Consider the following 12219-nt stretch of genomic DNA (forward strand, 5'->3'; position numbering starts at 1 on the left):
TTGCTACGCCCTATACGTCATTCTAACGTTTATTAATCTAGTATGACATCACCATACATGCCCTCGTAGACAGACAAGGTATATCCCTTTCGCTGAATTACTGGAAGGACGAGCACCTATCAGCAGAGCAAGCCGGGCAGATCCTTCGCACAATGAAGGAGGCAGTAATTAGCATCGCGACCTATCCCAACGTCAAAGTTGGGCAGGTGAGTTTGTTGAGCCCTGAGGATCAGCTTCAACTTCATAGGTGGAACGAGGAGGTTCCCATAACCCTCAACTCCTGTGTGCATGACCTCATTGAGCGACATTTCCAATGCAGTCCCTCCTCCATGGCAGTCCACTCTTGGGACGGTGACCTCTCATATCAAGATTTGGATCGCCTTTCGTCCAGACTTGCCACTCGACTCGTAGACTTGGGAGTTCAAGCAGAAACATTTATCCCCTTGCTGTTTGAAAGGTCCATGTGGGTTATTGTTTCGATACTTGCGGTGATGAAATCTGGTGCTGCATTCGTTCTCCTGGACCCGACTAGCTCTGTAAGCCACCTGGAGCAAGTGTGTGCAGACGCCAAGGTCAAGATTGTCCTCAGCTCGATGGCCAATAAAGAAATACTGCGTCATCTTCCGGTCGATCTTGTTGTAGTGAACAGAGAAGCTGAGTACCTCTGGCCGTCTGTCGTAGTACTGCCATCTGTTGCAAAGCCTCAAAATGCTCTGTCCGCCGTCTTCACCCCTGAGCCAAGCGGTAAGCTGAACGGACTCATTATTGAACACGCCTCGTTTTGTTCGGCTGTGGAAGCGAACAAGGGGCCTATGGGGATAGACAGCAACACTCGGATGTTACAAGTTGCCTCATTTGCATCTGACACAAGCATTGGTGATTATTTAATGGCACTCACACAAGGCGGCTGTGTGTGTATCCCATCTGCATCACGGCTGGGGGACGTGGAAAAGGCGATTCATGATCTGAATGCTAACTGGGTAAATCTCACTCCCTCAGTGGCCCGGCGTATTAATCCTTCACGTGTCCCATCCCTAAAGACAGTCTATCTCGGTGGCGAGCCCACGACCTCCTGGGACGTGGCACGGTGGCAGGGCTTTGTCCGGTTGGTCAAAGGCTATAGCCCTACTGAGTTTTTAGTTCGTGGTACTATCCGGCCCAACACTCTGAACACATCAGACCCGCATGATATCGGCGTCGGAAGGGGTGCGGTGTGTTGGATTGTAGATCCTGCAAATCACCAAAGGCTCCTCCCTCCGGGTGCCATTGGAGAGCTCCTTCTTCAAGGCCCTATTCTCCCCCGGGGCGATCTTGGAGGCCAGAAGCAAAATAATACCTCTTTTATCAAACCTCCAATCTGGTTGCAACACCTCAAATCAAGTGTCTTTGGTCAGCTATACAAAACGGGTGACCTGGTTCGGTACCAGTCCGATGGATCCATCCTGTATATGGGACACAAGGATACTCAAGCCAAGCTTCAAGGTCAGCGGCTAGAACTTGAAGAACTTGCCTATCATATCCGTCAATACTTCCCCCAGGACAGGGACGTGGACGTGGTTGTTGATGTGATCCGACCTGATAATGGAAATGCGAAACCAATGTTGGCCGCATTCATCAGTCACTCCTTCAGCCCCGTCATTGGTGGCCCAGACAATGTTGTTTTTGTTGGACCTTCAGTTGCTTTCCAGATGGCAATTCTCGCGGCGCAGACCCAGCTCGCGGAGATATTATCCCCTTCCATGGTTCCTGCAGCATTCCTTCCTGTGGAAGGGATTCCGCTCAGTGTAGCTCTCAAAGTGAGCCGGAAGCTTCTCCGGGAGGCCGCCTCAAATCTCTCACTCGAGCAAATCGATGCATATGTCAATTTCTCACCCCTCAGCGACGAAGGAAGAACTCCAGCCAGTGAACTCGAGAAATCACTGCAAGCTTGTATTGCCCGTGTGCTCAACAAGGCCCCTAGTCATGTAGGCTTGGACGATAACTTCTTCCGCTTCGGGGGAGACTCTATCAGTGCCATGACGCTTGTTTCTCAGTGTCGCCAGCAAGGAATGGCGGTAACTGTTGCGGATATTTTCCGTCACAAAACTATCCGACGATTGGCTTCCCATATTCAGTCGGCCAAGGCGACAGCAGCAGAGATTCAGGAGTCTGTGGGAACGGTATTCGATCTTTCCCCCATTCAACAGGCGTTTTTTGATCGAACCTCAGAGGGCCTAAACAATTTCAGTCAGAGCTTCTTAGTCAAGCTCAGACAACCAATGGAATCCATTAAGACTGCTATTGCGACAATAGTGAAAAGACACACAATGCTCCGCGCCCGATTCCGGAAAGAAGCTGGAGTTTGGGTACAGCTAGTCACTGATGACATTGAGCATTCATATCGTTATCGCAACCTGACACTCTCAGTTGCGGAGATGGCCAAGAAGTGTTTCGTGGAAAGCCAGGCGGCCCTTGACTTCAGGCAAGGCCCCTTGTTTGTGGTAGACCATGTAACTGTTGGTGCCAATCAGTATCTCTTCCTCGCTGCGCATCATCTTGTCATTGACCTTGTCTCGTGGCGGATCATTTTGAATGATCTCGAGATGCTACTGGGAGGAGAGTCCTTGCCACCTCTATGCTCCTTGCCCTTCCAGGTCTGGTGCCATTTGCAAGCTGAATATGCGAAAAAGCATCTAATCCCGTCAAAGACACTTCCATTGTTGGCAAATATACCGGATTTTGAGCTTGATGTTGAAGAATATTGGGGGGTCCCCAAGTGTTCGAACATTCATGCCGACGTGATGTCTCTCAAATTCAACATTGATGCACATGTCACAAAGCTGCTACTTGGGCCCGCAAATGAAGTACTACAAACCAAACCTGTTGAGCTTCTGCACGCTGCAATTCTCCTTTCATTTGTCAAGTCGTTCCCAGATCGTCCGCCGCCAATTATATACCAGGAAGGTCATGGAAGAGAACCTTGGAACAGCTCCGTAGATGTCTCGGGAACTGTGGGTTGGTTCACAACTATCTGGCCTGCCCTTATTCGCGCCAAGGCGGACTCGAGCTTTATGGACGTGGCGCAACTTACGAAGGACATTATACGCCAGACGCAATCCAACGGTTGGAGCTACTTCACTGCTCGGTATTTGCATCCCGAGGGAAGTAAGCGGCTTACTTTCAGAGAGCCGATGGAGATTCTTATGAATTACCATGGAAGTTATCAGAGTCTGGAGAGCAAAGATTCTGTCCTCCAAGTCACATCCGACATTTTGGACATACCGGCCGGGGTGGATCCGCGGATGCCAAGGGGCGAGATATTCGACATCGAGATTTGGGTCTCTGGGGATACTTTGGAGTTCGATTTCACGTATAACAAGCATTCCTTGCGCCAAACTTCCATCCAGAATTGGGTTTCTTCCTGTCGGATTCTCCTTGAAAGCGCGGCTGAGGAGTTATCTGATGCTTCGTATCTCCATACCCTTAGCAAACCGCCCCAGTTGTCACTGACCGGCCCTGAGCTTTGTCAACTTTCGCAGCATCCTTGCCATGTTGACATTGACCCAGCCTCGGTACAGGGAGCCTATCCTTGCTCGCCCGTACAACAAGGCATACTATTGAGCCAGGAGCGGAACAATGCATTGTACACTACCAGAACGGTCTGGAGGGTATCGACTCCAGACTCACGCCTGCCCATTTCTATCAGCCAAATTCAACAGGCATGGGCCCAGATCGTGATGAGACACTCGGCACTCCGTACCATTATCACCGAGAGTACTTCCCGCGACAGGCTACACGATCAATTGGTCATCGATCACGGAGCCGGCAAAGTCATCGTTTTAGATTCCATCGATTCTCCCATGGAACCCCTAGGAACTTTCCCCTGGCAATTCATTATCAAGCGAACATGTAATGCAGAGATCTTCTGTGAACTCGCCATTAGTCATGCCCTAGTCGACGGTATCTCCATCAGTATCCTTGGCACAGAGTTAAGCGGCATAATAGGTGGAAAGGATATTGACTCGCCGGTCATGCCATACAAAGACTATATTTCTTACTTGACATCTGTTCCCCGCCAGCAGATTGCTGACTACTGGAGGGAATATCTCAGTGACGTCAACCCAACTCTATTTCCCATCTTGAATGATTCTTCTGAGGGCAAGTTGCACTTTGTGACTCGCTATATTGACGCACAACGCATTGGAGCTTTCTGCAAGACATACGGATTCACGCTATCCAATGTGATACAAGTAGCATGGGCCCTGGTCTTACGCTGCTACACCGGCACAGACGATGTTTGCTTTGGCTACTTAACATCTGGGCGAGATATTCCGCTCTCCGGTATTGAGAATTCGGTTGGCCTGTTTATCAATATGCTGGTGTGCCGCCTACAGCTGGACAGCAACCACCAAATGCTGTCAATTCTACAGAGAAATGAAAGCGACTTTATTCGCAGTCTCGACCACCAACATTGCTCGCTGGCTGAAATCCAGCATGACTTGGGCCTCAACAGGGAGCCACTCTTCAATTCCATCGTCTCTTATCAGGCCGCTTCCCCAGTACAGGAACAAAACCGTCATCAGGCACATGACAAACACGCGCTAGCCTTGGTAGAGACAGTTGGAGGGGAAGATCCAACAGAGGTACGGGTTCTTTATCCCTATTGAACGCCTGTTCGAGCACCGCAGGGTATATGCAAGAAAGAAAAGAAAATTTCGTAAGCTAAAATGCAATATAGTACGGATTGGTCATCAACGTGAATGCTAGCAGCGATCACGTCAGCCTCTCCCTCAGTTTCTGGGACACCTTCCTCTCTCCCGAACAAGGATCTAGACTCTGTGATAGTTTAGTGCAGACTATTTCGAGCATCATCGATGGTCCCTCCACAATCGTCGGCGACATTGACCTTGTTAGTCAGGAGGAGCTCAACGTTATTCACTCTTGGAACGCGCAATTGCCGAAGACAGAGGAAGTATGTGTCCACGACCTGATCTTTGATCAATGCCGGGTTCATCCTGGGGCACCGGCCGTCTGCGCATGGGATGGCACCTTCAACTACAAGGATCTGGCTCAGCTCTCTGAGGAGCTGGCCATACAACTTCAGACGCTCGGGGTTGGGCCTGATGTCTTTGTGCCACTACTCTTTGAGAAGTCGAAATGGGTCTCTGTGGCGATGTGTGCGGTCATGAGAGCCGGTGGCGCATTTATTCTGCTAGATGATTCCTATCCGGAAGCCCGTTTGCGTGAAATATGCGAGACTTCACGCTGCCCTCTTGTCATATCCTCGTCTTCCACCTATGGAAAAGCTGCGCCGCTCACTGAGCGAGTGGTTATGGTCTCTCAGGGTGAAGCTGCGCAATGGAAGTCAAATATAGGGACATTGTCTCTCCAGCAAAATGTCCTTCCTCACCACGCCCTCTATTGTGTCTTTACATCCGGTTCGACCGGTAAATCTAAAGGCGTGGTGATCGACCACTCATGCTATGCAACAAGTGGCCTATCGCTCCAAAAACGACTGAGAGTTACGGACGAATCTCGAGTATTTCAATTTGCTTCGCACGCGTTTGATGTGAGCATTAGCGACTACTTGACGACCTTCATAGCGGGCGGGTGCATATGTGTTCCCTCCGAGATTGAGCGAATAAACAATATCCCCCACGCGGTGCAAACACTGGATGCAAATTGGATGCACATTACACCATCTGTCGCGCAAATTCTCCACCCATCGCAAGTGGAAGGGATCAAGGTCTTGGTCTTGAGTGGCGAAGCTATCAAGCCGGAGAACATCACGACATGGGGACATTCAGTTCATCTCATCAATGCATACGGGCCAGCTGAGTGTTCTGTAGACTGCGTCGTCAACGATCAGGTGGTATCAAGTCCTTTAAGCATTGGAAACGCAAGTGGCGCAACCTGTTGGGTCACCGACAGAAATAATCCCGCTCGTATACTTCCTATCGGTGTTGTTGGAGAGTTGCTTGTCGAGGGTCCTATCGTCGGTCGCGGGTATCTGCATAATGAAGAACAAACTCGCCGAGCCTTCATCGAACGGCCCCCATGGCTTCAGTCTTTCAGAGGCCATGACGCTTATCCGCGGCACGTATACAGGACCGGAGATCTCGTTCACTATCTACCTGACGGCTCCCTGAAATACGTTGGACGCCGTGACAGCCAAGTCAAGATCCACGGCCAGCGTGTCGAACTAGAGGAAATCGAATCCCACCTACGCCGTTTCTTCCCAGGATCTCAGGATGTGGCTGTAGAAATTCTCCAACGGCCAGATGTCGCATCTCAGAAGGTATTGACAGCATTTATAAGACGACAGGCACTGGACTCTACAAGGCAAGAATTTTCGATTTTTGAATCCAGCCAAGAGTTTGTCACAGATGTCCACATTGCAGAATCGCGTCTTGTTCAGAATGTGCCTCGGCACATGGTTCCAGTCATATTTCTTGCTGTCAATTATATTCCATTGACTAGGTCGGGCAAGATTGATCGATCCAAGCTGCGTCACCAGGCAACGAAAATTTCATGGCCTGCCGGGGGCTCTAGTGTTGAGCACACCTCCCGACGGCCATTGACCGAAACCGAGCGCAAAATACAATTGATTGTTGCCCGAGTGTTGGAGGTTAGGCCAGATGTCATCAATATCGACGGCGACTTTTTCCAGATGGGTGGTGACTCAATCACGGCTATGCAGCTAGTATCCCTTGCACGTCATGAGGGTCTCTCAGTGACTGTAAGACAAATATTCATCTTGCCAGTACTAGTGGATCTTGCGAGAGAGATCCAACAGTCCACCACGTCCGTGTCGGACTTGGCATCGTACGTCGTGGAGCCTTCCAGTAACACCGACCACGAATTGTTGAGAGATTTGCCTTGGAAAGACCTGCCCTTCCGCAAGGATGACGTGGTTGATGTCATTCCTGCAACAATCGTTCAAGCCTTTTCTGCAGGCCGGCCGCAGAACTACTGGTTCTTGGAGCTAACAGGGCCACTGGACACAGCTCGACTGAAGCGAACCTGCTCAGAACTAGTCGAGAAACACTCGATTCTCAGGACGGTGTTTATCCCGCGTGCAGGCCAAATCTTGCAAGTTATCCTACGCAGCCTATCTCTGGACATCATCGAATGCAACGCCAATCAAAAGGACCTGAGGTCATTTGCGGAGGAATACAGTCGTCAAGATTTCCCCTCACAAACTCTATACGGATCGGTGCCACTGGCACTGACACTTGTGAGAGGCAGTGATGAACGCCATCTTCTCATAATGCGTCTATCGCACGCTCAGTATGATGGCCTATCCATACCCAAGTTGATGGCGAATCTTGTTGATTTGTATCATGAAAAATCCATCTCCGTCTCCACAGACTTTGCAACATATGTACGGCATTGTAACCGGAGCCAGAACGCAGCGACATTCGCCTTTTGGAGATCTCTACTTGATGGTTCATCCATGACTTCATTATTCGATCAGCCAGCAGCAACAGCTGCACTGAATGATTCCAGATCATCAGTCCTAGTCGAATCGATAGCAAATGTGCCCTTGCCAACGCCCCCACGGGGAATCACATTGGCCACCGTAGTGAAGACAGCTTGGGCTTTAGTTCAGTCGAAACTACTGCGGCGATCCGACCTTGTCTTTGGCCAACTAGTTAGCGGTCGCAACATGGGCGTCCTCGACCTGGAGGACGTCATAGGGCCCTGCATAAACATGATACCTGTGCGGGTTCAATTACACCCAGGGCAGACAATCAGCGAGCTTCTGAAGCAAGTGCAGGCGCAGCATGTGGAAACGATGCCCTTTGAAACGACGGGGCTGCAGGAAATTGTCAAGAATAGCACTTCATGGCCGGCGAACACCGACTTTGGGTCCATCGTCCACCACCGGTTCTCCCAGGATCAAAGCGCGCTGGAATCCAACGAGCTGTCATGCCGGATTGACGCGTGGTCGCCCCTTTCCCTACCTGCAATGAATGTCTGGGTGTCTACCATAGCGGAAGAAGATGGGTTGAGCATCAACATTTTCTCTCGCGGTGAGGTTGCGACGCAAGCTCAAATCGATCGCTTGATGGAAGAGATGTCTGCCATGTTGGCAATTTGCAGAGAAGGCGTGTGCGTGCCTGGTGAGGACAGTTATGATGACTGGGTCCATGTGTAACGTCTGTCATATAACATGAGCAGTATTTTGTTATGGTTCAGGGGAAGAAAGGGAGTTGAATGGTTGACAATTATTTAGTGATTTCTTTATATGGTGTGTTATTGTTTCATACGGTTATATTATTTTCCATCATTTTTTGCATATTTTCTGAATTATCTTGATCGATATGCTTATATCCAAGGGTGTGCGTTTCTATACATGCAACAATATCTCATTTCTAACCATCTTATCCCCAGGTAGCCATGTAGCCGAGGGCCGACAGTTGTTCAAGAATACCGTATCCCTCTTGCGGTGTATGGAAAGAGACGAGAAGTCCGGTCGGAGTACTCCGTACGGGTTAGGGTAATGACCGCACCGAGAGGAGTCGGTTCCAAGACCATTTTCTTTGCATTGTACCCTGAAGCACATGCATGAGCAGATGTCAGAATAATTGAGAATGTGCCTCTGGAGAAGATCTATCACATTTTTGGTGTGACAGGGAAAAAATACACAAAATACCTCACACACCTTCCGCTCTGTCTTTCCGTGGCGAGACATTTTCAGTTTTCTACGGATGAAAAGACATCATTCTGGTACGTCTCAGCTCTGCCAAAAGCGCCACAATCTGAAAAGGTACCAAAGCTTATCCAATGGCATACTACCCCGTAACCACCATAGGGTCACACTCAGACACGGCAGAGAGATCCCTGCGACGGGTCAGGCTCAACCTGCGGGATTTGAAGAAAGTCTTAAATCAAACCACGCGGTTGGTTAGTCGATCCTGAATAGTCCCAAACGGTCGAAGAGGGGTAAAGGTTCCATTACAGGAAACATGGAACCCATGAATACGAATAAGGGGAGGGCAGGACGACGGAGGGATGGCCTATAAAGGAGATTCGCACATGGCAAAGCTACAATTCGCATCTTTTGCAATGCCCATGACTGCAGCATAACCACTTCTTGTCATACCACTACTCCGTACTTGGAACTTACAAGTCATGCCTACCAACGGGCATAGGAAGGAGCCGAACGGAGAAGACGGCCTACTTAATGGCTCATCGACCCCGGAGAAGACGTTGCGGCGCGCAGAAGAGACAGACGACTTGATCAACGCCGTAAAGTCCCTCATCATCCCCTACATCAGGGCAGCAGACGAAGCAGCAGACACCAAAGCAAGCGGTTGCCCTCAGCGAGATTCCAATGGCTGTCCGCGGAACGCACTCGTCGAGCCGTACTCCCCCTCCGAACTCGTAGAGCGCCTCGGGTTCTCGTTGCCGCAGGACAAGGGACAAGGCAAGGACGGCCTCATGACGACTATCCAGGATGTCCTGCGGTACAGCGTCAACACGTGGGACCAAGGGTTCCTGGACAAGCTAACAGCCAGTACAAACGCCGTGGGTGTGGCATCGGAACTCGTGCTGGCCGCGCTCAACACAAACGTCCACGTCTTCCGTGTCTCCCCCTCTCTGACCGTCGTCGAAAAGGTCACGGCGCGCACTCTGGCGTCTTATTTCGGCTTCGAGGGCCCCCACGCCGGCGGAATCACCTGCCAGGGCGGCAGCGCTTCGAACCTGACGTCGCTCGTGACGGCCCGGGGCGTCCTGTACCCCGACACGAGGCTGCTGGGCTGCCAGGGACACCGATTTGCCATCTTCACAAGCGCACACGGCCACTTCTCGGTCGAAAAGGCCGCGGTGACCTGCGGCATGGGCACGTCAAGCGTTGTCTGCGTGCCGGTAGACAAGGCCGGACGCATGATGCCCGCGGCCCTGCGGTCTCTGGTGCTGGAATCCCAGACCCAAGGCAAAACGCCGCTGTACGTCAACGCGACGGCGGGAACGACGGTCCTGGGGGCGTACGACCCGCTCCGCGAGATCAGGGCCGTGTGCGACGAGTTCGGCATGTGGCTGCACGTAGACGGCTCCTGGGGCGGCTCCGTGTGCTTCTCGGCCAAGCAGAGACACAAGCTGGATGGCGCCGAGCTGGCCGACTCCATCGCCATCAACCCGCAGAAGATGCTCAATGTGCCCATGACGTGCTCGTTCCTGTTGACAGGCGATGTGCGCAGGTTTCACGCCGCCAACTCCCTGCGCGCTGGGTATCTCTTCCACGGGGAGGAGAGCGATGATGACGTTTGGGACCTGGCGGACTTGACGTTGCAGTGCGGGCGGAGGGGCGACAGCTTGAAGCTTGCGCTTGCCTGGGTCTACTACGGCTCCCGTGGCTTCGAGCAGGGCATTGATCATGCTTTCGACATGGCGCAGCGGCTGGCTACCCTGGTGGACAGGTCGCCTGGCTTTGAGCTCGTCTCGACAAATCCGCCGCCGTGTTTGCAGGTTTGTTTTTACCATGCGCCTGGTGGCCGGGCCCCGGACGATGCTGAGGAGAATACGATGCGCACAAGGGAAATGGTGCAGAAACTGGTGGTTCGAGGCTTCATGGTTGATTTTGCGCCCGGCCCGAAAGGCTACCTGTTCAGAGTCGTGGTGAACTGTCAGACACTCGAGGGAACTGTGGATGGTCTTTTCAAAGCTCTGTGTGATGTTGGGCGAGATGTTTCTGGTGTAGACGAGAACAAGGTCTCTGCATGTAGTTAGAGTTGGGCTTTACATTCTTCCGCGTTCAGTCTTGAACTATACACACACTCGGTATCACTCAACTGTATCGAGGGGACAAACGATGTGTCGAGGTTTAAAGGTCCAAGTTCATTCATAACCGGCATTATAAAGGTTGTCATGATTCGAAAACTCAACGGGCTGATTCAAGGCCAGGTTGCGGGAAAGGAAACAGAATATAGAACGGAGAGCTGCTGATGAAGGACTACTGCAACATAAATCCAACTTGGTATTGTTCTCTGCTTTCTCCCAACGGCCCTTGCGGTTTTGCCTAGGATATGTCATTTTTATCATTCCGGAAATGGCGCAAGGAGGTAACCAACAAGTCATGATCCGACCAATGCCACCCACACCAATTCCCGCCCAGCGCAATACATGAAGCACAAAGTCCCCAGGATATTGCTCCCTTGGATTTTCTTCCTTGTCTAACAGCCTCACCCTAAAACCAACTACCCTGTTCAACACACGAGCAATGGCCACCGAGGAGGGCCCTTCGTTTGCCGACGCCATCAAGGTCAAGAAGCTCGATTCGCACAACTGCAAGGCCAATTTGCACGCGGCTTTTAGCATCGGTGCCGGTACGTCCATCATCCGTTGGCACCGACCTGGCCCTTGTTCTCCTGGCTAACAGGCTAATATGACTGCTTCTAACAAAGAAGAAGTCGAGAGTGTTGTCTTGGAAGAGATTGTTGAGATCAAGACACCCTCAACTTTTGATGTAGTCGCGGCCAACCACGTCTTGAAAGGCGGTATCCCGAAGCACCACGGCACCCTGAGCAACTCCTGCGACGGGTGGCAAATAAGAGACGACTTCTTCATGGACTGCCTCTATTTGCTCCCTGCTGGTTACATGGCGAGCGCGAATCGTGACACGAGCTCCCTTGCTCTTTATTTCGTTCAACCGAGCCTCTTGGTGCTTGGAGTGTCGGCTGGTCATAAGAAAGTGTCGAGCTCCTTGTTGCACCGTCCACTCGCAAAACGACAAGCCAAGGCTTATTGTGAGTCCCACGAGGCAATATGTGCGATCGTTTCGGAATGAGACGTGGGTGTCTACCGGACAGACATGAAGAGGAACTTGGGGGCGGCTGTCTGGCTCACAGGCAGGGGCATACATATGAATGTTCCTTCAATGTTCTTTTAATAGATGGTCAGAATGACAGGTTTGGTGATCCACAGGTCAGTCAACACGAAAATAAGCATTAATAAGCATTGGTAACTGCTCTTGGGCGACCAATGTTGCAGGCTGCGTATAATAGCCGCGGGAGGCTAACATAAAAGAATTTCATCGTCCTAGGAACTTGACATCGTTTGTTAACCCATATAAATACGCTTATCTTGTCGCCTAATATGGCAGCATCTAGTTAACTACGCTGTACGTGAACCATGTTCCACAGCTATAGACGTCTGGTGCGAAATATCCTCACCACAACGAAATAGCCAACAGTCACTTGGAAAGCCACAGACCAGTAATATCTTGGACGCAGA

At 51.1% G+C, this 12219-nt stretch overlaps 3 protein-coding genes across 3 annotated transcripts in view; all 3 read left to right on the forward strand.

Annotated features, from left to right (window-relative positions):
* The window catches only part of MAA_09689 (Amino acid adenylation), a gene marked incomplete at both ends in the record, with an annotated part of 28516 nt that extends 20376 nt beyond the window's left edge, over positions 1–8140 (forward strand). Inside the window, 2 exons of the mRNA XM_007827687.1 lie at positions 42–4622; positions 4718–8140. Of these exons, the coding sequence (XP_007825878.1) occupies positions 42–4622; positions 4718–8140 (8004 nt within the window). The remainder of the gene's footprint in view (positions 1–41; positions 4623–4717) is intronic.
* A 977-nt stretch (positions 8141–9117) lies between these two features.
* MAA_09688 (Pyridoxal phosphate-dependent decarboxylase) lies at positions 9118–10716 on the forward strand (the record flags this gene model as incomplete). Its single annotated transcript, XM_007827686.1, has 1 exon — positions 9118–10716. The coding sequence occupies one exon, from the start codon at positions 9118–9120 to the stop codon at positions 10714–10716; it is 1599 nt and encodes a 532-aa protein (XP_007825877.1).
* A 490-nt stretch (positions 10717–11206) lies between these two features.
* On the forward strand, positions 11207–11773 carry MAA_09687 (uncharacterized protein; the record flags this gene model as incomplete). Its single annotated transcript, XM_007827685.1, has 2 exons — positions 11207–11312; positions 11391–11773. 2 exons carry the CDS (start codon positions 11207–11209, stop codon positions 11771–11773), a joined length of 489 nt encoding a protein of 162 aa, XP_007825876.1.
* Positions 11774–12219: the final 446 nt, after the last annotated feature.

This window comes from Metarhizium robertsii (genome assembly GCF_000187425.2).
Source record: "Metarhizium robertsii ARSEF 23 chromosome Unknown MAA_Scf_2, whole genome shotgun sequence".
NCBI lineage: Eukaryota > Fungi > Ascomycota > Sordariomycetes > Hypocreales > Clavicipitaceae > Metarhizium > Metarhizium robertsii.